At 49.0% G+C, this 23,153-nt stretch overlaps 2 protein-coding genes across 3 annotated transcripts in view; one reads left to right on the top strand and one right to left on the bottom strand.

The window, feature by feature from the left end:
• The first annotated feature begins 137 nt into the window (after positions 1–137).
• Positions 138–3,423, top strand: QRFP (pyroglutamylated RFamide peptide). The gene is given in 2 exon segments (NM_001309505.1): positions 138–169; positions 1,246–3,423. A coding segment is annotated over 1 exon segment (459 nt). The 5' UTR covers positions 138–169; the 3' UTR covers positions 1,705–3,423.
• A 2,997-nt stretch (positions 3,424–6,420) lies between these two features.
• Positions 6,421–23,153, bottom strand: part of ABL1 (ABL proto-oncogene 1, non-receptor tyrosine kinase) — a 77,014-nt gene continuing 60,281 nt past the window's right edge. For both annotated transcript variants that reach the window (XM_002198738.7, XM_030286483.4), the window contains exons 4-11: positions 22,669–22,941; positions 18,758–18,842; positions 18,218–18,395; positions 15,885–16,069; positions 13,619–13,771; positions 12,889–12,978; positions 12,389–12,553; positions 6,421–10,044 (exon numbers count right to left, since the gene is read on the bottom strand). In XM_002198738.7, the coding sequence (XP_002198774.5) occupies positions 8,345–10,044; positions 12,389–12,553; positions 12,889–12,978; positions 13,619–13,771; positions 15,885–16,069; positions 18,218–18,395; positions 18,758–18,842; positions 22,669–22,941 (2,829 nt within the window). In that variant the 3' untranslated portion in view covers positions 6,421–8,344. The remainder of the gene's footprint in view (positions 10,045–12,388; positions 12,554–12,888; positions 12,979–13,618; positions 13,772–15,884; positions 16,070–18,217; positions 18,396–18,757; positions 18,843–22,668; positions 22,942–23,153) is intronic.

Below are 23,153 nucleotides of genomic sequence, written 5' to 3'. Positions count from 1 at the left end.
TCCCCGAGGATCCCACCCTCCTCTCCCTGTGGCCACACGCCCAAGGGGTGACATGGCAATCAGCGCTCGTGGCTATTTAATGGCCCAAGGCGAGCTGGCCGCTCATCTGGACCCAGGGAGGGCAGAGAGGTGCCAGGGTGGCAGCGCTGGGCAGCACTGAGGTGCAGAGGTAAGTGATGGGTGTCTGTGTGTCTGTCTGTCTGTCTGTCCCTGCCCTACAGCCCTGCCTCGACGGGCAGCACAGCCGAGGAGGAGTCAAAGGCTGGTGGGAAGCAGCTGGGGACCCACCAGCACCCCCAGACCCCAGGACGGGACTCAGCAATTTGGCTCCGTGACGGGCAAGGGGGTGGAAAAAGGGAGAGAGCAGAACAGAGGCAAGGTGTGAAAAAGGCAGGGGGGCAGCCCGAAGTGAAACCTCCGGGCTAAGGAGTGTTGGGAAGGGCAGGCAGGGGCTTGAGTGTACCTGGGAATGGTGCAGGAGTGAGAAATAGCCCCCTTGGGCAGGCGTGGAGCAGACAGCCTGGCCCCCAGCAGCTGCAGCAGCTTTGAAGGCAATATCTCCAGATATTATTATTATTATTATTATCATTATATTATTATTATTGTTGTTGTTGTTGTTATTGTTAATAATAATAATGATAATATATTTATATATATAATATATAATATATATATTTCTTTTTTCTGAGCCCTTGTGGGAGGAGGAAGGGAGGCCAAGCAGCCCTGCCCCTGCTGAAGGTCACCCCCAGCCTGTGGCACCACACGAAGCTCAGGTCTTCACTCCCTTCTGCTCAGAGCCCTCTCCAGGGCAGCTCCGAGCCCCACAGAGAACAGGGATGAAGCCGAGCACCTCCTCTGTCCCGTGTCACCCGGGCACAGCGGGCAGGAGCTGCTCGTGGGGACGATCGGGGTGATGCTCCCGCGGTGCCCCCAAGAGGAGCGGGCAGCTCCGGACCCCCAGCCCTGCACTGCAGGGAATAAAATAACCCTGGGAGCAGCTGCGAGGCTGCGATCTGTGAAGGGCAGCAGCTCTCAGGGAGGCAGGGGGGAGCTCAGACCCTCTGCGGTGCTGGCTGCTGGTGTGGAGGCTGCAGGAGGAGCAGCTCGGGGGGTTCCAGCAGGGGTGGCAGGGCTGGTTTGGGGGTGCTGCAGCAGGGATGGGGACCTGCCCAGGGCAGCCCGTGCTTCAGCCGCTGCCTGAGGATGCTCCACTGACATTCCTCCCTATTCCTGTGCCTCCCCCAGATGAGAGCACCCTACTCGCTGTCCTGCCTCTTCCTCCTGAGCCTGGGAGCCTGCTTCCCTCCCGGCGAGCGCTGGGAGCCGGCAGAGCCCGGGGAAGGGGCTGCGCTGGGGGGCGGCTGGCAAAGGGCGGCGGAGGGCCGGGGTCCCGGCTGGAGGGCAGGGGCACGGCGGAGGAGAAGCGAGGAGCTGGATGAGCTGCTGAGCATCGCCCGGGGTCCCGGCTGGAGGGCAGGGGCACGGCGGAGGAGAAGCGAGGAGCTGGATGCGCTGCTGAGCATCGCCCGGGAGCTGCGGGGATACAGCGCGGCCGGGGCCGGGCAGCGGCCGGGCGGGAGCGGCGGCCCCGGGGCGCTGCCCGTGGTTGGGGAGAAGCGCAGCGGCACCCTGGGGAACCTGGCGGAGGAGATCAACGGCTACAACAGGAGAAAAGGGGGATTCACCTTCCGCTTCGGGAGATGAGAGCTTCGCCTCGACTCCCCACCTCCCGCGGGTCACCCTGTCCCGTCCTTCCCCTCCGTCTCACCTGGGTTTGATCGGACAAAAGGGTATTTTGGGGGGGCTCTGCTGCTGGGGGTGCCTTGGGGAGGGGGGATGCTGCTTTGCTCCACTCCCAGCTCTTGTCTGGATCTCCCATCCCTGCTCCCGACCGATGCAATGGAAGAAGAGGAGGAGGGTGCTTTAAGGAGAAATCACCAAATCCCTTCCCTGGTCGCACCCAGCTTTTGCTGGGGCACAGGGCAGGGCCTGGTGTGGGTCTCCGGTGCTGCCAGAGAGCAGGGGTGGCACAGCAGGGCCTGGCAGCAAGGCTGGAGGGTTACAGCAGGACACTTGTGGTGCTGATAGTCCCCAGAGAGTGCCTGCAGTCCAGGGCCAGCCGTCAGGGAGGAGAGGGTCCCTCAGAGATCTCCACAGAGTTGCTGCTCTCCTGCCTATTAAGGAAAAGTCCCTCCGGCAGCAAATTCTGCTTAGTGTCAAGATGCCTCTCACACGAGGCAGCTCCTGCCTGCAAAACCAGGGCAGAGCAGAAGGGTTCGAGAAAATCTTGTCCTTAGCAACCCCTGGGGTGAGCACAGAAGCCTGTCCTGGCACCACCAGCCCTGCCACAGCCCCATACTCCTCACCAGGGCGATAGTGATGCCTGACCTTCAGTGTCCTTGTCACCACCCCAGCTCCTGCTGACAGCCTGGCCCTTCCCAAAGCCTTCCTGGCCTCCTCACCACCTAATCCCAGCTGTAGTTCCTGTGGAACTTGGATGCAGAAGGACTGAAACAAGAACTTCTGCACCCACCAGGAGCACTGAGAGGTGCTCAGTGTCACTGGCGCTCCAGGCTTTGGAACCATCAGCCCCAAAAGCCAGCACAGAAAGAGCCCCACTGCCCAGCCACTGCCCTCCCCTCTTTTGGGCAGATTTAGCTCTGCCAATCCCAGTGTTTTCTCTGTGCCTGCCAGAGGTACCAGCAATCAGAGCTCTAACTACCTGCTGCAGGCACTAACGCAACTTACACACTGAGCCACTGCTGATATTTCATTGTAGGCACAGAAATGAGCCTGGAGATGATTTGCAAGTGCTGAATTGCGCCCTCAAAAATCAGAGACCGTGGCAGGACTTGGTTGGGGGAGTAAAAAGATTTTAAAGAAACCTAAATCAGGCTGCAAGAGGCGCATTGTAATATCCATCAAGCAGACAGACCACTTAATGCAGTGCTGCGTGAGCCGTTCTGGCAGCAGGAGCAGTGACTGGCTGAATGGAGGAGCTGGAACCCAGGGGAAAACAGTGGTGGGGCAGCAGGTGCAGGGAGCAATGGAGGCACAGGACCATCATCAGGTCTGCAGGGACACGGAGAGCACCAGGGTTTGGCCCTGGGGAGAGGACGGCAATGGTGCCAAGGTGAGGAGCAGCATTTCCTCCCCTGCAGCCCTGAGCATCCCGCACTGAGCACAGCAGGACGGCACTCAGGACGGCTGAGCCCGCACAGACCCGCACCCCAGGCACCCCCAAACCCTTCTCCATCCCTCCCCAGCCCTGCCCCACCAAAGGCCCCCCTGTTTGGAGCGGGACGCAGGCGCCGCGCTGGCATCACGCGGCGCAGACGGAGCTTTATCGATGTTTCCATGGCAACGACATCCCCCTACCCCCTTCTTCGGAGTGTTCAAACCATCAATAAACACGCACTGATCAATTTTACCCTGCCCTGGAGTCGGGGGGAGGGATGCAAGGGGGGAGAGTTTTGGAGAAACTCGGGGTTAGTGAGGGCCAGTAAATCCCCGGCTTTGCCGTGATGGATCATTGCAGGGGAAAGTGGCACTGAGTGCTGCGGGAAGGGAAAGGAAACCTGCTGGGCAGTGCTGGGGCTGCGGGGATGCCTGGGCTCCTGCACTCGAGTCCCGGAGAGGAACAGCCTCAGAACAGCCTCATAAAAGCTCTCACATAATGAGGCTTTGATTGATGTGCAATAGGCTCTGTAGAACTCACTGAAAATTGAAGCACTTACCTGGCAGGTGAGACAGAGTTGGGCTCAGCCCCCACGCCTCAGGGCACCTTGATGGGCAGCTTGGTGCCAGCAGGGCAATGCCATCACCCTCCTCACCCTCTGCCAGGCTGTGACATGGGGCAGGTGAGGGGCTGTGGCATCCCTGAACCCCCCTGAGCACACCTCAGGGTGCCTGGGAAGAGGCAGCATTCCAGGCTCTGGATTACTGCTCCTTGGTGATTAATGCTGGGGAGGGGAGGTAAAAGTGAATGGAAAATAAGTGCCCAGAGCCCAGGGGTGTGGCTGGGAGGAAGGAGGGGGAACATGCCAAGAACGACCCCTGAGGGGCTACAAAACCCAGCCCTGCACACTGGACACGCTATCTCCCACCCAGCTCCCACAGGAACCCACACCCCTGCCCAGTTCCTCTCCTCCTAATGGAGGGAAGCAGCTCCTGAGGGGACACCCAGATCCTGAACATCTCTGAGAGGTGGAGAGCTCAAGCCCAGCCACCCACCAATCCATAAGGAGTTGGATCAAACAGGCCCTGGATTCCTCTACACGTGGCCAGTGGACTGAGACAGCAGTGCAGGCATTGCCACCACTGCTGGGACTGTCCATGAGCCACCCATTCCCCTTCCCTGCCCAGGCACAACCCTTGGCCCTCCCCTGGCCTCTGCCCCTCACTGCTCCTCCAGCACTACAAACACACAGCAGGAACAGCAAACCTCAGAAACCCAAAGCAGCCTGTGCAGAGGAAGAGCCCGGGTTAATGGCATCCCAGGGACTCATGAAGGGGCTCTGTGTGTCATAACTGGGTCATGCAGGCTGCAGGAGCACAGGTGGGACCTTTGCAGCAGAATAGATGCCAGGACAAACACAGAACCCTCAACAAGGGGGTGATTTCTGGGAAAACGCTCAGCACGGTCTGGTTTGTGGGTCAGCTTTCTGCTGAGCTGGATCTGCCACTGAGCACGGAGCAGCACCGCCAGGGGGGACAGCTCTGAGCTCGGCCTCAACACTGAAATGACTGAGGGCTGTCCCTCACCCACAGCTGTAGGGACATTGGCACTGCCAAGGCATCAGGAATTGACCCAGGAGCATCATTCTCAGCAGCCCCCCCAGGCCAGGTCTCACCCTTGGACAGGGAGTGTGTCCCACTCTGCTGCCAGCCTGTTTAGGGGCACAGGTGATGACAGGAACCCTCTCCTCAGAGATGACACTGTGCTTAGCTGCATTTCCCTCGATTTCCAGTTGTGGAAAGATGAATGTCAGCCAAGGGAGAGGCTGTGGGCTGTCCCTGACCATGCTGGGGGACAGGCAGTGGTCTGGCACACCTGAAACCACCACTGGCCCAGCCAGGCTGACATGGACTTTGTAAGAAAAAGAGTGAGCATAAAACACTGACGGCATTTTACATCTCGTGACAAGCAACTTCTCAACAAAAAGCAGGATGACATTAAAGAAAACTTAAAAGAGTGAACATTGTAATTTCAAAGACACGAAAACCAAAACAAAACCACAAACACAGCTATTTTTCCCCCAGAGTACTCTCACTTTCAAACTCAATAGCCTTGAAAATTGGAGCAATCAAACTGTTAAATGCATCGATCTGTTAAATCAACTCCTACTGTACTCAGCTAAATTTAGCCTTTAATCCCCCCTCTCTCACTCCCAGCACCAAAGATCCAGGGGCTTTCCCCAGCCAGGTCAACCACGACCTTCCCACGACACCATGGACCCGTCCCTAAGCCAGCAGGGATGGAAACCACCAGGAGTGAGAGCATTTAGGGGCAGGGGAAGCTTCTCCATCTTCCCTCAGGCCACAGCTACTCACCATATCCCAGTGTGGACATGGCCTTTGGTCTCAGTCCACCATGGACTGGCAGAGTGCTGCAGCTCTGCTCACTGCAGACCCCTCTGCTGAGCCTGTGCCTTGCCCAGAGCATTCATTTTGTTTATTTTCACCAGTGCATCCTCCTGCTTCTCCTTCACCTTCCTCAGCCTCACCAGCAGCCCAATGCAGACACTGTCACAGCAGGGCAAGGCTCCCCCAGCCCAGATCCCGGTGCCAGGACCCACAGATTTCACCAGGGATTTCCTGAGGGGATCAGAAATGCAGAGAACTGGGTTAGAACCCTAAAACATCATTGTGGAACCGTGGGAGCTCAGGCACACCACACTGGCACCTGCCCTTGTTCCCTTGGCATCCTTTTTCAGTCTTTAGCAGTGGCTGGTTTTAGAGGCTGCTCAGTACCTGGAAATGTCCCTCCCTCAAGTTTTACTAGAAAGGCTGAAGAGAAACAGAAAACAAGAATAAGCAACCAGAAATGACAGAGGGAACTGAATGAGGAGAGAAACTCATGGGTCATTTCACAGCAGAGGAGGAGGAAAACACAACAGCAGCTGAATTACAGAATACAAACCATTAACAGAGGAAAAGTTTAGTCAGATCTCTGATATAAATCTCCTTGAAGACAACAGCAAATCTTTGATTCAGAAGGGGTGATGACACTCTGTTCATCTCTTTTCTCTCCTGACTTTTCAGAGCCAGATCAAAGGAACATGGGAAGGAGCTGCTGGCCTGGCTCTGACCATCCCACTGTGCTGAAGGGTCACAATGAAGGTTCCCAAACAGGGAACTCCTGCTTTTGGATGAGGAGTCAACTGGGTTGGAAAAGCCTCACTGACAGACAAACAAGAGTTTTCCTCAACATTGATTTATTTTTAAATATACTACGCAAGAGAGACTGGAATAAAAAACAAATCAAAAAAATGGAAATAGAGAAAGAGAGAAGAATTGGAAGTCATGTACAGAAACAATCTGTACTGGACTAAATTAAAGGGGAAACGACCCCCTTAAGTATCACAGAGATGAAGGACAGAGCTATTTACACACTGTAAAAAAGACAAGTCTACAAAAGTGTGTAATAACAAGATACAAATGTATAATATAGTGGCACAATATGTTATCAAAGTAAAAACAGTACCTCCAGGAAAGAGACAATTCAAGGGTTGGGTTTTTTCTTACATTTTTAAAGGCAGCCTGTGGCAGAAGTGTGTATTTTCTTTTGAACATTTGTCACATGTTAAGTCATGGCTGTTTGTGAGGGCGAGAAGTGGCATGAACACACACGAGTGAACTACTAGAAATCATATACAAAACAAACAGTTCCAAAGAGAACAGCATAAAATACAATTGAAGGCAATTAGTGTTTAAGATACACAAGAGGGGTCACGAGTTACAGGGGAAGAGAAAACGGGAAATGTGTTTTTCTCATGGCTGGAACTGTTAAGAGGAGTTAAATTGCACTGTTAATAGCCCTAAACCTTGTTCTTTCACTATCGTCACGAGTCACAATTAGTTCCCAGCATTAATTGAGAAGGTCACAGGATCTTGGCAAGGAAGGCCAGGAGATTTGCTGTCACTGTGCTGTGGCAGTTTCCTCGGGAGATGCAGCCCAGAGAAGTGTCTGCAGTCTGCACAGATCCTGGTTTGATGCTGGATGGAACCATGCTGGCACGAAGGTAGGAATGCTGGCACTGGAGCTCCTCTCAGGGAGTTCCAGTGGCACAGAAAGGCAGGCACCACACCCCCCAGAGCCCTGCAGGAGGGTAGGGGCCAGGCTCCATCTCCCTTCACAAAACAAACAGCTGGAAATCCAACTGGAGACACAGCAGCTCTCACCCACTGCGATGTGCAGCCTCAGCCAGAAGAGCTGCTGGAGGCACAGTGGTGCCTCAGAACTCACCCCGAGCCATCTCTTCCCACTGCCATCCTCCCACCTGCCCAAGCTCTGCTACCCCCACCCCAAAGACCAGCCTGATCAGTGTCAGACATCACCAGAGTGCCACAGCCTCCTCCAGACCTTCTCTGCTCCCGAGGGAGATCCACAAACAAACAGGCTCCAGGGCTGCGACATCAGCGAGCCCAAGCAATTCACTGGAGCTCAACAACACTGAGAAACTACTGAAACACAGAAACGAACGGTAGCAGGTGGAATCAGAGGAAGAATTTGGGCAATCATCACTTGTAGCATCCTGTCATTAAAAAAACCTTACATGAATAATTTTCCCCCGTTCCCTCCCAAGCACCAAATCTATTGCATTAGTGCCAGGTAAATGTCAGACTTGGTCCAGGGCCATGTACTGGGCAAACTCTGCCAAGAAATGCAGTAGGTATATTGCTTCCAAACACTTATCCTTGTGTACAGGAGGGCAGAGTGGGGGGGACAAAAATGCAGTACAAAGTCCTCCTGAGGAGGACTCAATGTCCACCAGTCTGGCTTCAGTCTCAACAGTCCAGAACAATAAAATATTAATAAAAAGGCATGGTGTGACATCAGCATTTAGACTTGTAGTCCACAAGGCAAGAACTCCACAGATAAGACGATTACAAGTATATGAAACACAGGGAATCTGAGCTCAGAGGGTGGGAAGTGCCTCCTGAACCCAGCCCTGCCCTTGGGAGCTGGGGCGTCCATTCACAGTCTGCGTCCTTGGCACAGCCCCCACCCAACGCCCCGCTCCTCCTTTGTCAGTCCACACGTTACTCTCTCCACAGCTGGCTTTGGCCCATTGTGACTGATTGATTGATTCACTTGTTTGTTTTTCAGCCTGGTTTCTTGCTACCTCTGAACAATGTCGCTGATTTCTTTCACCGAGCTGAGCAGCTTGCTGAAGTCCTGGGTGGCGGCGGGGCCGCTGCCAGCGGTGGCGGGGCAGATCTGAAGCTCCCGCAGGTTGTTCTCCAGCTTATTGATGGCCTCCCGAAAGGCAAATTTGTTCCTCATCTGCTGAATGGAGTCCACGTAGCTCACGCAGAAGGTGTAGAGGTTCTTGCCAGCCTCCAGCACGGCGCTGTGGCTGGCCATTTGCTCAGAGTTCTTGCTGATGGCGAGCCGCAGAGCCTCGGTGCTCTCCAACACCACCCCTTTGGTGATGGTGCCACTGGCAATCCTCTCCGGGGGCTGCCGGGTCTTCCGCAGCGAGACCCTGGTGGATATGAGGGGGATGAAGGCTGTGGATGACGTCTGGTCCCCGCCTGGGGCAGAGGGTATGGATGAGGAAGAGGCAGCTGGGGTTGCTGTGCTCAGCAGCAGCTTTGTAGAGGACTGTGGCTTTGGTACAGAGGGGATCCCCAGCTTTTTCACACCTTCCCCTGACTGGTTTGGCTTGACAGCATCACTGCCTGCAGCCTCTCCAACCTGAGTCAACTGTTTGGATTTCAGCCCAGACACCACATCTGCTGCTGCCTCATGGCCGGGACTGTGAGAAACCTTCCCGGGCTTGGCAATGGAGGTTGAAGACAGTGGGAGAGGAGGGGCTGGTTTCAGCTTCGATAACTTCCCTTTGTCCTTCCCTGCTGACTCTGAGGTCTGTTTGAGCCTCCTCAGGCGCGGCTCCTCAGAGGAAGCTTTGCTGGCCCCCCCAAACCCAGCAGGGTTGGGTTTGGCAGCAGAACCTTGGTCCATCATCACAGTGGTACCTAAGGCACTGGATTTGACTCCATCATCCTTGTGGAGCCCGCTGGAGGAAGGAGGGGCAGCGGGCTGCCTACGGCCAAGTTTTGGCGTCAGGGTGGGAGGGCTGGAACCAGGGCTCGACTCTGCATCTTTGAACACATCATCGGCGGTCTCTTCATTCTTCTTCAGCAGCCGTGGAGGAGGGGTCACTGTGCCCCTGACAGCAATGTCAGCCTTGGCCTCGTTCGCCCGCTTCCGAGGCAGCGCTGGCTTCTCACTTTTGTGCCCCCCGAAAGTGGAGGAATCAAACTGGCGTCCCGTGGACTGCAAATCCCGAGGCAGAGTCACGGATTTCCACTCCGTGTCCTTCGCTCCATGGGGCACACAGGAGGCTGAGCAGGACCTCAAGAAACGCTTGCTGGAGTTGGAGCTGCTCTCCTCCTCGCCAGCCACCCCCCGACTGCTGCTCATTGTGCTGGACTTCTTCCGTAAGTGGGGAGACAAGAACCCAGAGTTGCCAGCCACAACCCCGTTGGTGACACCAGCCCCGTTGCTCGGGCTCTGGAACTTGGAGGGCTCAGCTGTGTCTGCAGGAGGGGCAATGAAAGCTCCGTTGCCAGCATCCCTGCACTCCTCCTCCCCGCCCGCCCTGCGCTCCGAGTGCCCGTCCATCTCCCTGAAGGAGCTGCTCCGTTTCGGAGGGGTAGGGGCAGTTTTCTTCTTCTTCTTGATCAGAGCACTGAAGAGGTTGTGCTTTTTGTCTTTTGGAAGAAGCCGCTCATCTTCATTCAAACTGCTCTCCAGGGCCACCCTCTCCTTCCGTGGGAGCAAGGGAGAAACAGCAGGTTCATGATCCAGGAGGTCTGCAAGGGAAAAGGAAAGTTTTCTGAGCATTGCTCAAAGAGCCAGAATAAACCATTTTCTTACAGGATCAAACTATTGCAGCACCTCCAAAAAGTGTAGGTTCTCTAAACAGACACAACTTCGGAGCAGAAATAAAGCAAGTGCAGCCACACTCAAAGCCTGAACTAAACATGGCCCACGATCCTGCATCCATTCATTCCTGACGTGGCTGCCAAACTACTTTCCCTGTGGGTTCCTGACTGGAAGAGTGACATACAAACACTACATGTTTGTGTTCAGATTCCCCTCCTCACATCTGGAGATTTGTCTGAACTTCACACTGTGAAGAAGATAAATATGAAGAAGCCTCTGCTTTAGTCCCTGTGCTATTGCTGTCTTTTGAATCACTGACCCTCTGAATTAATAAGGCACCTCTGTAACCCACCCCCATCCCCAGGCTCCACGTTCATTTTCCATCCTTTGTGGGGAATGGAAAGACTGTTTCATGAGCAGAAATGGAGATCAAGATATGACACTTCAGGTCGTACCACTGTGAAGATGCTCAGCTTTGTACAGCAACAGAGAAAATGGGCAGTGCCAGCCTCCTTCAGCAGCGCTGCTGCGGAGGGAAGCAGTGGGGTGACCCTCTCTCCACTTACAAGCAGTACTTAAAAATGAATAATGGTTTATAATAAATTCATAGAGAGTCCTGAAGGTCTCTGTGTTTGACTGACAGAGGGGCTCGTTCCCAGGCCAGGCACTCCAGTGGCATTCTAATCCAAAGGAGGAATGCCTGCAGGGCAGCATGTACATTTACAGCTTGACTAGGCAGCAAGAAGGGAGATGAAGCAGAGTCATAAGGAAGGATGCTTCTTAGTCACAAATTGGTGATCATCATGCTATGGGTAGGATTTTGGCTGAGGAATGGATTTTGGTTGAGGGGAGAGAATTTGAAAAATAAAAAATTGTGTCATTTGAGAGGACAACATGTTTGCACAGGAACACTGCAGTTGCACCACTCCCACAAGGATTCAAGGGGACCTGGACATCCAGAAGAGCCAGACCATGGCCTTACTGAGTACAGACACAGTAGATGTGCAGAAATCCAGAGAAAACTAGCAGCTTGCACTAAGGATCAGCTTCCAGCTGCTGGACTTGCTATGGAAACCCTGACAATTGGAAGGGAAACTGCAATAAAACTTTATTGTGAAAAAATTTCTTCCACTGTGAAGAATGAAATGATTCCCAGCATAATGTTAAAATCATATTATGCCTGCTGAACTTTAATTTTGCAAAGCTCTCAAGTATTTAAATGAAATTATATTAACTTCAAAAGCTTGTAATAATAGGCAATTATATTTCCTATATATGGTAAATAACCTTCCTTCCTGAGTCACCTGATACTTTCTTTTTCCAACATTTTAAATCCCCTCATTTTCCCCTCCCTCTGCCCTGATGTACTTTGGTTACTGAAACATGTACCACTGGGTGAATCTGACATTACACAAAAGAGGTCAGTCACGTGAGTGGTCAGAAGAGGCAGCTCAACAGGAGCTGGAAAAAAAACCCCACTGCATTTCATTTTACATTCTTGTTTTTCAAGCATAGAGCTAGACACAAATCTCCTGTACTCATTCAGCCTTTTACCACTGCTTTTATTACCTCGGAATGGAAGGTAAGTGCCTGAAAAAACTGATTGGAAGTTTAATTTTATGGAAGAGTCTGTAAATACCTCTTTGTCCCTCGCTGAAATTATATTTGGTGCCTGCCAAGAGTAATATTCTTCTGTGCTGCAAGCACAAATCTGGTAGGATGGAAGAGTGAAGAAACCTCCCTTATGAGGCTTGCTAAACCCAAGCTATCACCCTGCTTTAAATTATGCAGCGTGGTAGTGTAAAGTGGCTTCAACACAGCAGATTACCCAGCACTCAGATGCAGTGGGAGATCCCACTGATAGCTCCTGCCAGGGAATGGGAAGAGGATATGATCAGAGAGCTCTGTGCTCAGGCTCTGGTCTTTAGGGAGCTGCAGGCAAGAGCCATTAAGTTAAAAGAACTCCAAGGGCTTCCCTAAGCAACAGCAGGGAGATCACCAGTCCCTCAGCCAGTTAAGGACTCACACTCCCAGCTGCTGTGTATATCTGGCTCCAGAATTAACAACCCACCTTTGCAAAAACTAATAAAAGGAGTTCTGGACCCAGGACAGCCAAGTCAGCAGCCTGTCACCCAGAAACACAGCGCTGGTACAGAGAGATGGCACCTGTGATTAGAACACAGCTTTGCCTACGTGAGGGCCTGGAGCTAGATCCGCATTTTGTTTCCCCCTGTATTTCCTGAAGGAATAATGACTTTAATTAAAACCTACCACATTCCCCCTGGCCTCGAGCATGTGCAGTCTCCAAGCCCTCGTTGGCATCTTTGCTTTCGGCAACTCTCCTCGATGTTCGCGTTTTGGTTGGCAACTCTGGGGCTTGCAGGAAATTGCTCACGACACTCCTCATGCCCTTCTTTCCCAATTCCTTCTCCACCTCTGCAATGCACAGAAGAAAAACAATCACTGCAATCAACTGAAGATAAAAAATTATTGCTCTGATTGGAACTAACAGCACAAAATAAAAGAAAACAACACAAATTTGGGGTTCCTCTGAGTTGTTCAGCCATTTGGCCCTTTAAAATGAGATCTTTGCCCAGAAAAAAATACCTACATGTAAACAAATAACTGCTTTCCATATAATTTGCACCAGATAGTATAACACAGGACTGAGTTTCATTGCAAAACAATCTATGAATAACAGCAGAGTGAAGGATGCAGTCAGCCCTTTCCCCACCCCTGGAATTGCTGGTGCAACAGGGACCCAGACCTACCATCAGAAATGCTGGATTCCTGAAACATCGTTTCAAAGGCCTGATGGATCTCAGCAAAGGATGGTCTATCAGAAGGACTCCACTGCCAGCCTGAAAAAAAAACACACCACCACTCAAATCTTCCCTCCAGCAGCAGACACTCTGTACCCTGCACCAGGAGGAGCCAGAAATCACAGTTCCCTTCCAATACACTGAGATAAAGTACTGACATGAAAATGTGATTTACAGGGTGCTGAGTGTCTGCAACCACTTTGGCTCAGTGACAGCTGCAGACACCCAGCATTCCCTAAATCAGGTTTTGGTGTCAGTGTGTGACAGTAGGTGCTGAGCACTGCTGGGGAGGAGTGCAGGGCACTGAGTCACGTACCAAAAGGCCACAGTGAAGAGTCACAGTCAGTCCTGCAAGAAGCCAAATGAAGCTCCTGCTTCATCCTTGGAGCACAAGCTTTTCTTTAAGTTGCCAGGAAAAAGGAGACAAATGAAGCATTGAGAATCAAAACAAATCTCCTCTCTGGGTTTGTGGGCTCCCAGTACAGATGAACAGCTGGTTTCATAGCATGTTCATCCTCTAGAGAAAGCAGTTTTAACCAAACACTTCCACAGAGTACTGCACCTTCCCTGATACAGGCAGGGGATTCTCATGCCTTGTGGTACATAGCCAGATCCCTGCACTTTTATTGCACCCTTGCAGACCTAAAAAGCAGCATCTGCAAGGCTAAGAAACACTTACATGCTCTCATGAGCTCATAAACTTTCTCAGGACAGCCTTCAGGACGCTCCATACGATAGTCCTTCTCCAACAGCTCATAGACTTGAGACAGGTCAATCCCAGGGTAAGGGGACATACCATAGGTTGCAATTTCCCACAGCAGAACACCAAAGGCTGCAGTAGAGAATGAGAGAGAAAGAAAAAAAAAGAAAAAAAAAAAGAGAGGAAAAAAAAATCAATAAGCTTTGTTTTCATCTTGAATTTGAGAGGATGTTTAGTGGGAGTAGTCACCAAACAGTGCTGCACACTTAGACCAGCCCTGGGTGGCTCAGATCCCATGCACAGCAGCAGCTTAAATGTTAAAGAAGCGTAACAAGCCTCTCCGTCAGCACAGACAGGTCTCCTGCGATATGACAGGGTAGAATTAGACTAATTTTCAATGTATCAGTTGTCTCAAACCTGAACGCCTTGAGATCCTTCAAGTCCTATTAGAGGCACAATTAAGAGACTTCACAGTGGATTAGCTGAAACTGCTTCAGTGCTGCACTGCAGTCGCTCCTTCAGTGTGACAGCTCCTCTCATTTGCAACCTCTCCCTGGAGGACTCACACATTTTAATAGCTTTGTGTTTTTGGGGTGCCCTTGTTTAGCTGCAGTGTGGTCTGGAGGCAGCAGCGAGAGGAAAGTTTCAGCAGTTGCTACCAATGAGACACGGTGAGGGTAAGACATTTTGGGCCCAGGGAAAGCTGAATAGGAAAAGGGAGAGCACAAAAAGGGTCTTGGAACAGGCATTCAAGTGGCAGCAGTCAGTGGGGATGCAGGTCAGCAGTGGGGTCAGGCAGCTAACCCAGGAGTCAGGCACACAGAATAAACCCAACACCAGTTCGACAACCTGCACGCAATTAGTTCAGTCACCCTATTCTGTTCTTAACTTGAAGAGAAAGAGATTACAATTCTGCATAAGTAAGGAAATCACATCACATTACATGGCAACGCCACCAAGGGCAATTTACATTAGACATTTCTGTGCACAATTTTCTTTGATTGCTGTCTTGAGGCACTGAGGTGAAAACATCTAAACCCCGGCGTGCCCAGCAGCAGCCCTGGCCTCCGGGGACAGCTGATCTCTGATGAGATCCCAAAGTCCACTGCCCCAGCCCTGCTACCCGAGGTTACATTAACCCTAAATAAAGATTCCCCATATTCCTTTGGGATCTTTCCTCCCCCGAGCACTCTGCTACTGAAAGGCACCAGGGATCCTGCAGCCACCACAGCAGCACAGCAACATCCTAAGACTGTGGCAGACACTCAACAGCCAACACCACAAGGAAAGCCAAAGCAGCAGAAACACCTTGGTCAGCAATCACATACTCCTTGGAAGGCTGTTTTGGCTTTTCCTCCTCCATCTACAAAACATTTTACATCAGCCGTCTACCTAAAAGTTTCTTCAACATAAAACCTTTCTCTGTACATTTTCCCCCTAAACTGCAGAAAACTTCATCTCTGCTTCACTTCTATCTGTTGGTTTATACATAGAAAATGCTCAGGATATAATTTTCCAAGTGCCTTTGGGACCACATTCCACAAATTTCTATCTCATGTCACTGGGCACTTTTGAGAATTTGACCAACAGCTATAGCAGAGATATAAAACCCAAAGAAATGTACTGATAAAAGTACAATGAGATTTTCTGTGGTCAGATTTGATACAATATAGCTCAATTTAGCTAAGTCTACTCTTATCACCAGCACTTCAGGGCTCTTCAATAACCATTTGTCATCAAATTTTCCCTCTGCTTCTCCTCATCTCATTCCAAAGATTATTCCCTTAAAATGCAGAAAGACGAGCTTGGAGCTATCACTAGACACATACACACTTTTTTTTTTTTTTTAACATAAAACGAACCAGATTCTTTACTCCTTGAAGTACTTAGAAAGTTTTTGGCTATATAATAATGTATCACTTCATAGTCCTGTGCCAGAACTCCATCAAGGCAGTACCACTGTTGCTCTTCAGTCCCATTTCATACATTTCTTTTAACATTATAGTACCCTTTACTTTTCATGTTTGCCAACAACTCAAATATATAAAATCAGGTGGGCATTCTCTGTGCTCTGCTGAGACTGCCCAAGCAGAGATTAGTTCCTGCACTCTGACAAGCTCACAGAACATTGTGGCTCAAACCAGGGAACCTCCTGCTCCCTCCTGAAATGTTCCACAACGGCCTCATTTCACAGCCCTGGAAAAGAAGACTGTCATCTGCATTAATTTTCCATGCAAATTCTTACCCCAGACGTCGGATTTGATGGAGAACTTGTTGTAGGCCAGGCTTTCTGGTGCAGTCCACTTGATGGGGAATTTTGCTCCGGCGTGGGCTGTGTAGGTGTCACCTGTCATTAACCTGCTCAGGCCGAAGTCTGCCACCTTCACCAAGTGGTTCTCCCCTACAAGGCAGTTCCTGGCAGCAAGGTCCCTAAAAAGAAGAGCAAAAATAGGCAATGAGAAGTCTTTACCATCTCTCTTTTAGCGACAGCAAGGCAGCCTGCTGTTCCCAGAGAAACCTGGGCCTGTGTGATTATTTTGATCCAAATATTACACAGAAATTCTGGAGTTACACGCGCACACACAAGAGGGAAAGTTATTTTCCATTCCGTCTTCGTAAGACTGTCATCCCCAATTTTTTTTTTTTCTTCTAATTTGAAGTGAGAGCTTCAAGAAGCCCCCTCACTTTCAATAAAAGCTGCCACCCTCAAGATAAAAATATTTCAAAGAAATGTCAGTGCTCAAGTTATCAATAGCTGGGGATGAGCACTGAATAAACCGAGTTTCAATTCCTCACTTCTTGCCCACCTCTGCAGCACTTCAGTCACCCCAGCCAACACCAGTTGTTCTCCAGAACTCCATTTCCAGTCCTTGCTTAAGCACCAGGATGAGCTCTCAGCCCTGCTCTTCCTCCTCCCAGGGGCACCACCTTTCACACCACAACTTGTTCACAACCAGCATTTGGCCTTTGCAAACCTGCTGGAGCCTCTGCTATCAGTGCTGGCATTTTCAAAGGACGGGGCAAGAGGTAGATTTAACTTTTTCTCTGCATCTTTTTTCCACCCTGGCAGATGAGAGATGTGTATGTTGCATTTGAGACTTCCCTGCCTTGTACATGCTGTTTGCATCCTTGGAAATGCTTCAGGAGGATAAAAATGTGAAGCACAGAAGCACATTTCTCCTAATATTAGGCTTTGTTAAAAACACTTTTCCAGATTATGTCACATTGAACTAAAAATTGATTGTGCCAGGAAGCTCCTGTGAGATCTTTAGATATGAGGCAGACACTGCTGTTTCTTGTTGCTTGTTCTCCTCAACTGGAATAAATTAAAAACCAGAAAAAAGTACATCTTACTGGATGCCCATTTAAATTTCACAGTGTTTTTGAATGTACCTTCTTATCAGTGCTGATTACTACAATGTGTATCTAAATAAAAGCTCCTCTCCATAATCAAATTCCTCCTCCTTCCTGATTCATTAAATGAGGTCAGAGCACAGCATTTGAATCCATGGATGTGAATTGTGACAACACCCTCAAATAATTGGGTAGGTGGTTATGGTGGCTGATAAGGAAAAATGCTACTATTTATTTTAGATAAATGGGTCATCAGAAGTAAGAGGAAATGAAATGAATGGCAGAGAAGACAAATGAAATTCACACAAAGGAGTTTTTAAAGTTTACTTCCTGCGGGCTGAAGGGACGAAATCCTTTCAACAGAGCAAATCAAAGGCTGGAAATTTTAATTGGCAGCATCACTGTTCAATTTATTGACCGACAGCAGCATTTAACCAGGCTTTTCAAATAGCAAAGGCAACTCACAGCTTAGAAGAGCACCTAGAACTTTACACACAATCTTCATATTTGTCTCTATGAAAAAAAAAACCACGTGCTAATTCCATATTCCAGTTAATTGGGCAGGAAAGATCATGCTACGACACCGAGAGCATCTTGTACAAAGCTCAGGCACTCTCGAGCCCTGGCGCAGGATGTGTCATTACATTGCCAGGAGCCCATTTCTGCAGACGAGGAACGCAAAGCTCCAGCCATAATTGCAGCACACTTTAAAGGTCAGAGTCCCCGAGACTTTAAAGACAGCAGAGATGCTTATTAAAGTGAATACACAATCTGGACAATAGCATGGAACAATCCCTACGGTGGAAAACAAAGTGAAGCAAACAAGAAAGAACAGGGGCTGGGGCGGTGCTCGGAGGGTGATTCTGCTGTGGGGACCTGCACACATCCAGCATCACCAACTGCAGCTGGTCTGAAAGGCTGTTAGAAACAAGGAAGTGGCTTATCTGATCCATTAAACGTTCATTACTTTGGCTTAAACTCACATTTCAGGCTTTGCCCAAAACATTTAAGTACTGATGTGTCTTTCACTTGCATCTACTTCAAAGGCAAGAGAAAATCTCTGAGAGAAAACCCATCCTTTAGACAGGTTAATAGACTGTGCCAGATTTGCACTATGTGTTAAATATATGACACCAATCAATGCTGTCATAGACTGAAAGGGAGGAAAAGACATCAAGGATTGTTCTGTGCTCAAGATTCAAGGGTGCTCACTGTCCTTCCTACCTGTGGATGAAGTTTTTCTTCTCCAGGTACTCCATGGCTGAAGAGATCTGAGTTGCCATGTACAGCAGCACCACAGCATTCACCTCCTGCCTGTTACACTCCCGCAGGTAATCCAGCAGGTTCCCATACGTCATGAACTCTGTGATGATGTAGAAAGGAGGTTCTCGTGTGCACACCCCTGGGGAATGACATGAAGTTGACAGTGAATATTGGAGAATATCAGTGAATTGTCAGGTTTCATCCTCGAAGGCAATTTGTACCTCCAGAAGGCAGAAAAATGGGGCTGTGGAAAGAATGGATTCTGCTTGGAAGTGGTTAATAGAGGGGCTTAATTTTCTGCTTCAGCCTCTGGCAAATTAAACGTTAGGGAGACGAGATCATTAAAAATTATGTATTAGTGGTACAAATTGTGAATTTTGCCAGACAATAAGTGTCTGTATTTAAAGCCTTGGTATGGTAAGCAGCTTATCTGCTCCTTAACATCCATATCACTGCACAAGGGTTTAGTTCAAATCCCTCTGCTTGGTATTTATCACTTACCTAATAATTGCACCAAGTTTGGATGCTTGATCTCCTTCATTACTGCGGCTTCTTTCAAGAACTCTTCCACCTCCATGGTATCCTCCTGCAGAACAATGGCAAAGCTTTGGCAGAGGCAGCATACACAAAGGAGAAACAGATTTTTGTATGAAGACACAAAAAGAACTGCGAACTGACAACATACGCCACAGTTCTCACACAGTAATTTTTCCCTGTAGCCACAACACAAAGCCAGGGAGTTACAAACATTAATTTTTTGTATGATTTAAAAAACACATATTTTTGTCATTTTCATACTAGCTGAGCTTGCTGGGGCAAGAAAATCCATATCCCTTTTGTGAAGGGTTTCTCACAGAACGCTGGGGAGCTGAAAAGGAAAAACAAGCTTGTTCCCAACAAAAAAAAAAAAAGAAAGAAATAGAAGTACAGAAAAGGAACAAGAACGAACATAAAAGAAAGGATACACCACAATCAAATGCTTGAGAGGCTGCTGAAAGGCAGGCCCTTGTGTTCACTGAGCAGGAACAAGAAATCCCCTCTCTCAGGGAGGCAGGACCGATGGCAGCTGTGGTGTGACTGAAAACCTAAGGTTTCACAGATTCATTTCTGGCATTTAGAGCCTGACCCGTGATGTATCCATTCTGGGTAGACGTGTCACTACCAATTTGTTGGGCACCATAAAGTTATTTGGCACAGCACAAAACCAAGGAAGATACAATCTTGCTCAAAAGTCATAGTTTTTCTGAAGCAGATATGCCCCAAATGGCCGGAAGGTCATTTCAAAGTGGTGCAAAAATACAGATCTATTCCTAGAGCAATGTTTCTTTCTATATCCATATTTTTTTCAATCATGGATTAATGTTGACAGGCTACATGGACAAAGTGTTTTAGGGAAGGATTGGAAAGGATTTACTGCTGCTGGTGAGAACGATAACAGTGGGCTGCCACTGTGAGATCCAGCCAGCTCCCTGCTCTGCACTTAGCACTGAGAACATTTTTCCAACACTTCCATTCAATCATTTACTATTCATTGCCAATTAGCTTGATTGACAGCTGCGATTTGTTCAACACACCGTCAAAACTAATAGTCCAAAGGTCCTTGCGAGCAGAACCTTAAACTATTCTCTTTGGCAAAGGAAACTGGGCTAATAATCCAGGTTGCAAAATTATCCCAAATGTGCTTTTGTCTTATTCATGCTACACAAATCTTGGAAGGTTTGTCCTTTGCATAGCTGCTCCACAGTTTGAAATTTCTTACCTCTCAGTGACCATATTAATAGGAAGGACACATACAGAGAACCACTGTAGCAATGACCTCTCTGCAAATCTGATCTCATGGAAAGGACCCAGCTTTAACTGGCTTCCAGCTCCCACTATACTAAACCATGGCAGAAATAAAACAGTTCTGGCTGTCCAGCATTTTCCCAGCACAGCACAGGGCCATGCCATGGCATTAAGGGACACCAGGGTTACATGTTGCCTAGTTTAAAACAAAGGCTTCTTTGCCAGGGAAAAAAATAAAGGAGAGAGGGAAAAAAAAAAACCAAACAACAAAAGAAAAAGCAGAAGGAGTCCTAGGGGCAGCAGAGCCGAGGTGAGCAGTAATAAATGTGTTGAGCTGACCAGCTCACAGCAGCTCAGCCATTAAATGGCTCTTAGGAGAACCAGCTGTGGCCAGAGTCATGACCAGCTGCACTTGGTCCAGTGCAGGTCACAGGTCCTGCAGCCACTGCCTGGTGCTCCTGTCCAATTTGGGGGTAAAAACACAAATTCAGAGCATGCCCTGTTATAACAGTCCCTGATAGATACTGTGTCCTGGGCAACTCACAGAGCTGCCAGGGATGGATTTTAACAGGCAACATCTCATAACCAAAACACGGTCTTGCCCTCTCCAGTTAAACACTGAGGAACAGCGTGTGCTGCTTCCATCGCTCCTTCTCCAGTTCTGTGCCAGCCATGAGCTATCTTTAGACACTTGACAGAAAACTGAACAACAAATGGGTGTTCATAAGCATCATTATTCAAAAAGATGCTGGAAGGACTTTTTTCTTCCTCTCTCTTTTAGTCTTTGCTCTCCTTTATCTTTCTTACAGAGCTATCTGAGGTAGAGGGGGAAGGAGCAAGAAGAATCATACGAAGTTTTGAAAAACATTCTCTCAAAGGAAAATAAAATGAGTCATCCAAAGATTCAGGCAGAAGCTGCAAAAGGCTTGTTTTTCCCAGTAGAAATGGGATATAAATGTGATTTAAAAATGTTTCCCAAAACTTTGAAGAAAGCTATAATCCCACCTGTCAGGCAGTAGACTAATGGATTTAAAGAAGGTGGATTATAAATTTGCTTTTAAGGATGGTTTTAGCGTACATAATTGCAGGTTGAAGTGTTTCTCAACTCTCTTCCTGGTTGCTCTTACACTCCCCAGTGGAACATGCTGCTCCATACTACATTATGAACCACTTTTAGTCATGTTTCATTAAATATTTATTTATTTGAAACAGCCATGGTCTGTATTAAGGTTCCTCCTTTGCACAAACAGATTTGATGGGATAACATGCAGCTTGTCTTTGTTGATGAGTTATAGGGAGAGGAGAATGAAAGCAACAACTTCAGTTTGGAGCAAGATGGGAAGTCTGAAAGCATCAGGAATCCTCACACTGCAACCAGCAGCAGGGAGATGTTACTGCAAGGCATGCTCCAGGGAAGAGCTGAGCTCTCCTCAGTGCGAGCAGGTGTTGTGCTGAACCTGGTCACATCCCAGCTCACCTGCACCACAGCACTCCCAGCAATCCCGAGCAGGGACAACACTAGATGTCACTCGCTCCCTGTGCAAGCTGCACTTGGACTCCCCCGCCGGGAGCAGCAGCAGGAACCTCCAGAGTACAGAAAAGGCCAAAATGAAAATACTTTCTGCAGCCATGGCAACCCAGAAGTACTGAGGCAGCCACTGCTCAGAGAGCAAGGAAGAAATATTTTCCCCAAATCAAGGAAAAGTTCTTCCCCTGACATCGAACCATCTACAAATTCTCTCCACTTCAAAATTTCCATTGCAAAAAAACCAAAAAGAAACAAACGAAACCCTCTGTTCTGTTTGTTTCTGCAAGACCAAACCACGTCCCCATTCGAGGAGAGAGAACATGGTGTCAAGTTTGCATAAACTCCTATTAAGCAATCAAATGCAATGCATGCAGATGGTGCCAGAAGATCTCAAGACAGTTTTATAAACATAGATGAATTAAGAAATGACCTTATGAACTCACAGAGCACTATTTGCATTTCAAGAGACAAGGAAACTAAGACGCAGAAATCAGGGAGCAGAGCCAGAAACAGAACTGATTATCCAGTTCTTCATTAAAGCCACTTATGAATTTTAATATACCTTAGCTTGCATACCCTTTTTCCTCCTCTTGTGTCTTTTGATAAGAAGCAGCTGTGAACTGTTGCTTAAGACTTCCAGGTACACAGGGAGCTTGTCTTTTGGGAAAGACGCCACATAAGACAGAAAATCAAAACATGGAAAGCTTCCCTCAAGCACAACCTTTGAATTTTATGTTGACTGACTCACAATCCACAGTTTTCTTTAATACCCCAGCTTGTGCTGGTGTGTTCATCCGTGAAGAGCTCACCTTTACCACACCCTGAACATGAGACACCACAGCACTGTTTACTTTTCTAAGGTTTCATCCATTATCCAGTAAAAATTGTGTTGTTAACATCCTCCTTTGTTTAGATACGTGTGTTATAGGTATCACATAAAGCATAAGAGGATCAAACTCTTTTAAAAATACTCCATTTCCAGCCTACAGCACTCAAAGGGAGGGCCACCATCAACGCCAACACAACTAGAACTGAGGGCAGCCAGCCAGCCTGAACATGCTCCCAGCTGAATGGGGAACGCTCAGAGTTTGAGTCCTACCTTGAGAGTTTTCACAGCCACTGTCAGGTTGTACTTCTTCCAGACTCCTTCATACACCTCTCCGTACTGGCCTCCACCCAGCTTGTGCTTCATGGTGATGTCGGTGCGCTCGATCTCCCACTTGTCGTAGTTGGGGGACACGCCGTAGATGGTGGGCTTGTTGCGCTTGGGGGCCGGGTAGTGCAGCGTGGTGATCAGCCCATCTGCCACGGTGGAGTGGTGATGGACCAGCTCTGCCAAGGTGTTGAAGCGGCTCTCTGAAGACACATAGAGCTGGGAACCAAAGGGGAAGGGAAAAGCTCGTTCAGGTAATGCCCCTCGGAGAGCTCGGACACAGGAACTGCAGCGTAAAATTGTGAAAGCCATGTGTGGTGTTGCCTCTACTTGAGCCATGGAACTGTGAGCTCCAGAAGCTCTGTAACCAGCTCCAGAGCCCAGAACAACCAATGCTTACATGGGAAAGGCATGGATTCAGGAGAAAATAC

The sequence above is a fragment of the Taeniopygia guttata genome, chromosome 17 (assembly GCF_048771995.1).
Source record: "Taeniopygia guttata chromosome 17, bTaeGut7.mat, whole genome shotgun sequence".
NCBI classification, from domain to species: Eukaryota; Metazoa; Chordata; class Aves; order Passeriformes; family Estrildidae; genus Taeniopygia; species Taeniopygia guttata.
The sequence above is the reverse complement of the archived record's forward strand: the minus strand, read 5'-3'. Positions and strand labels throughout refer to the sequence as shown.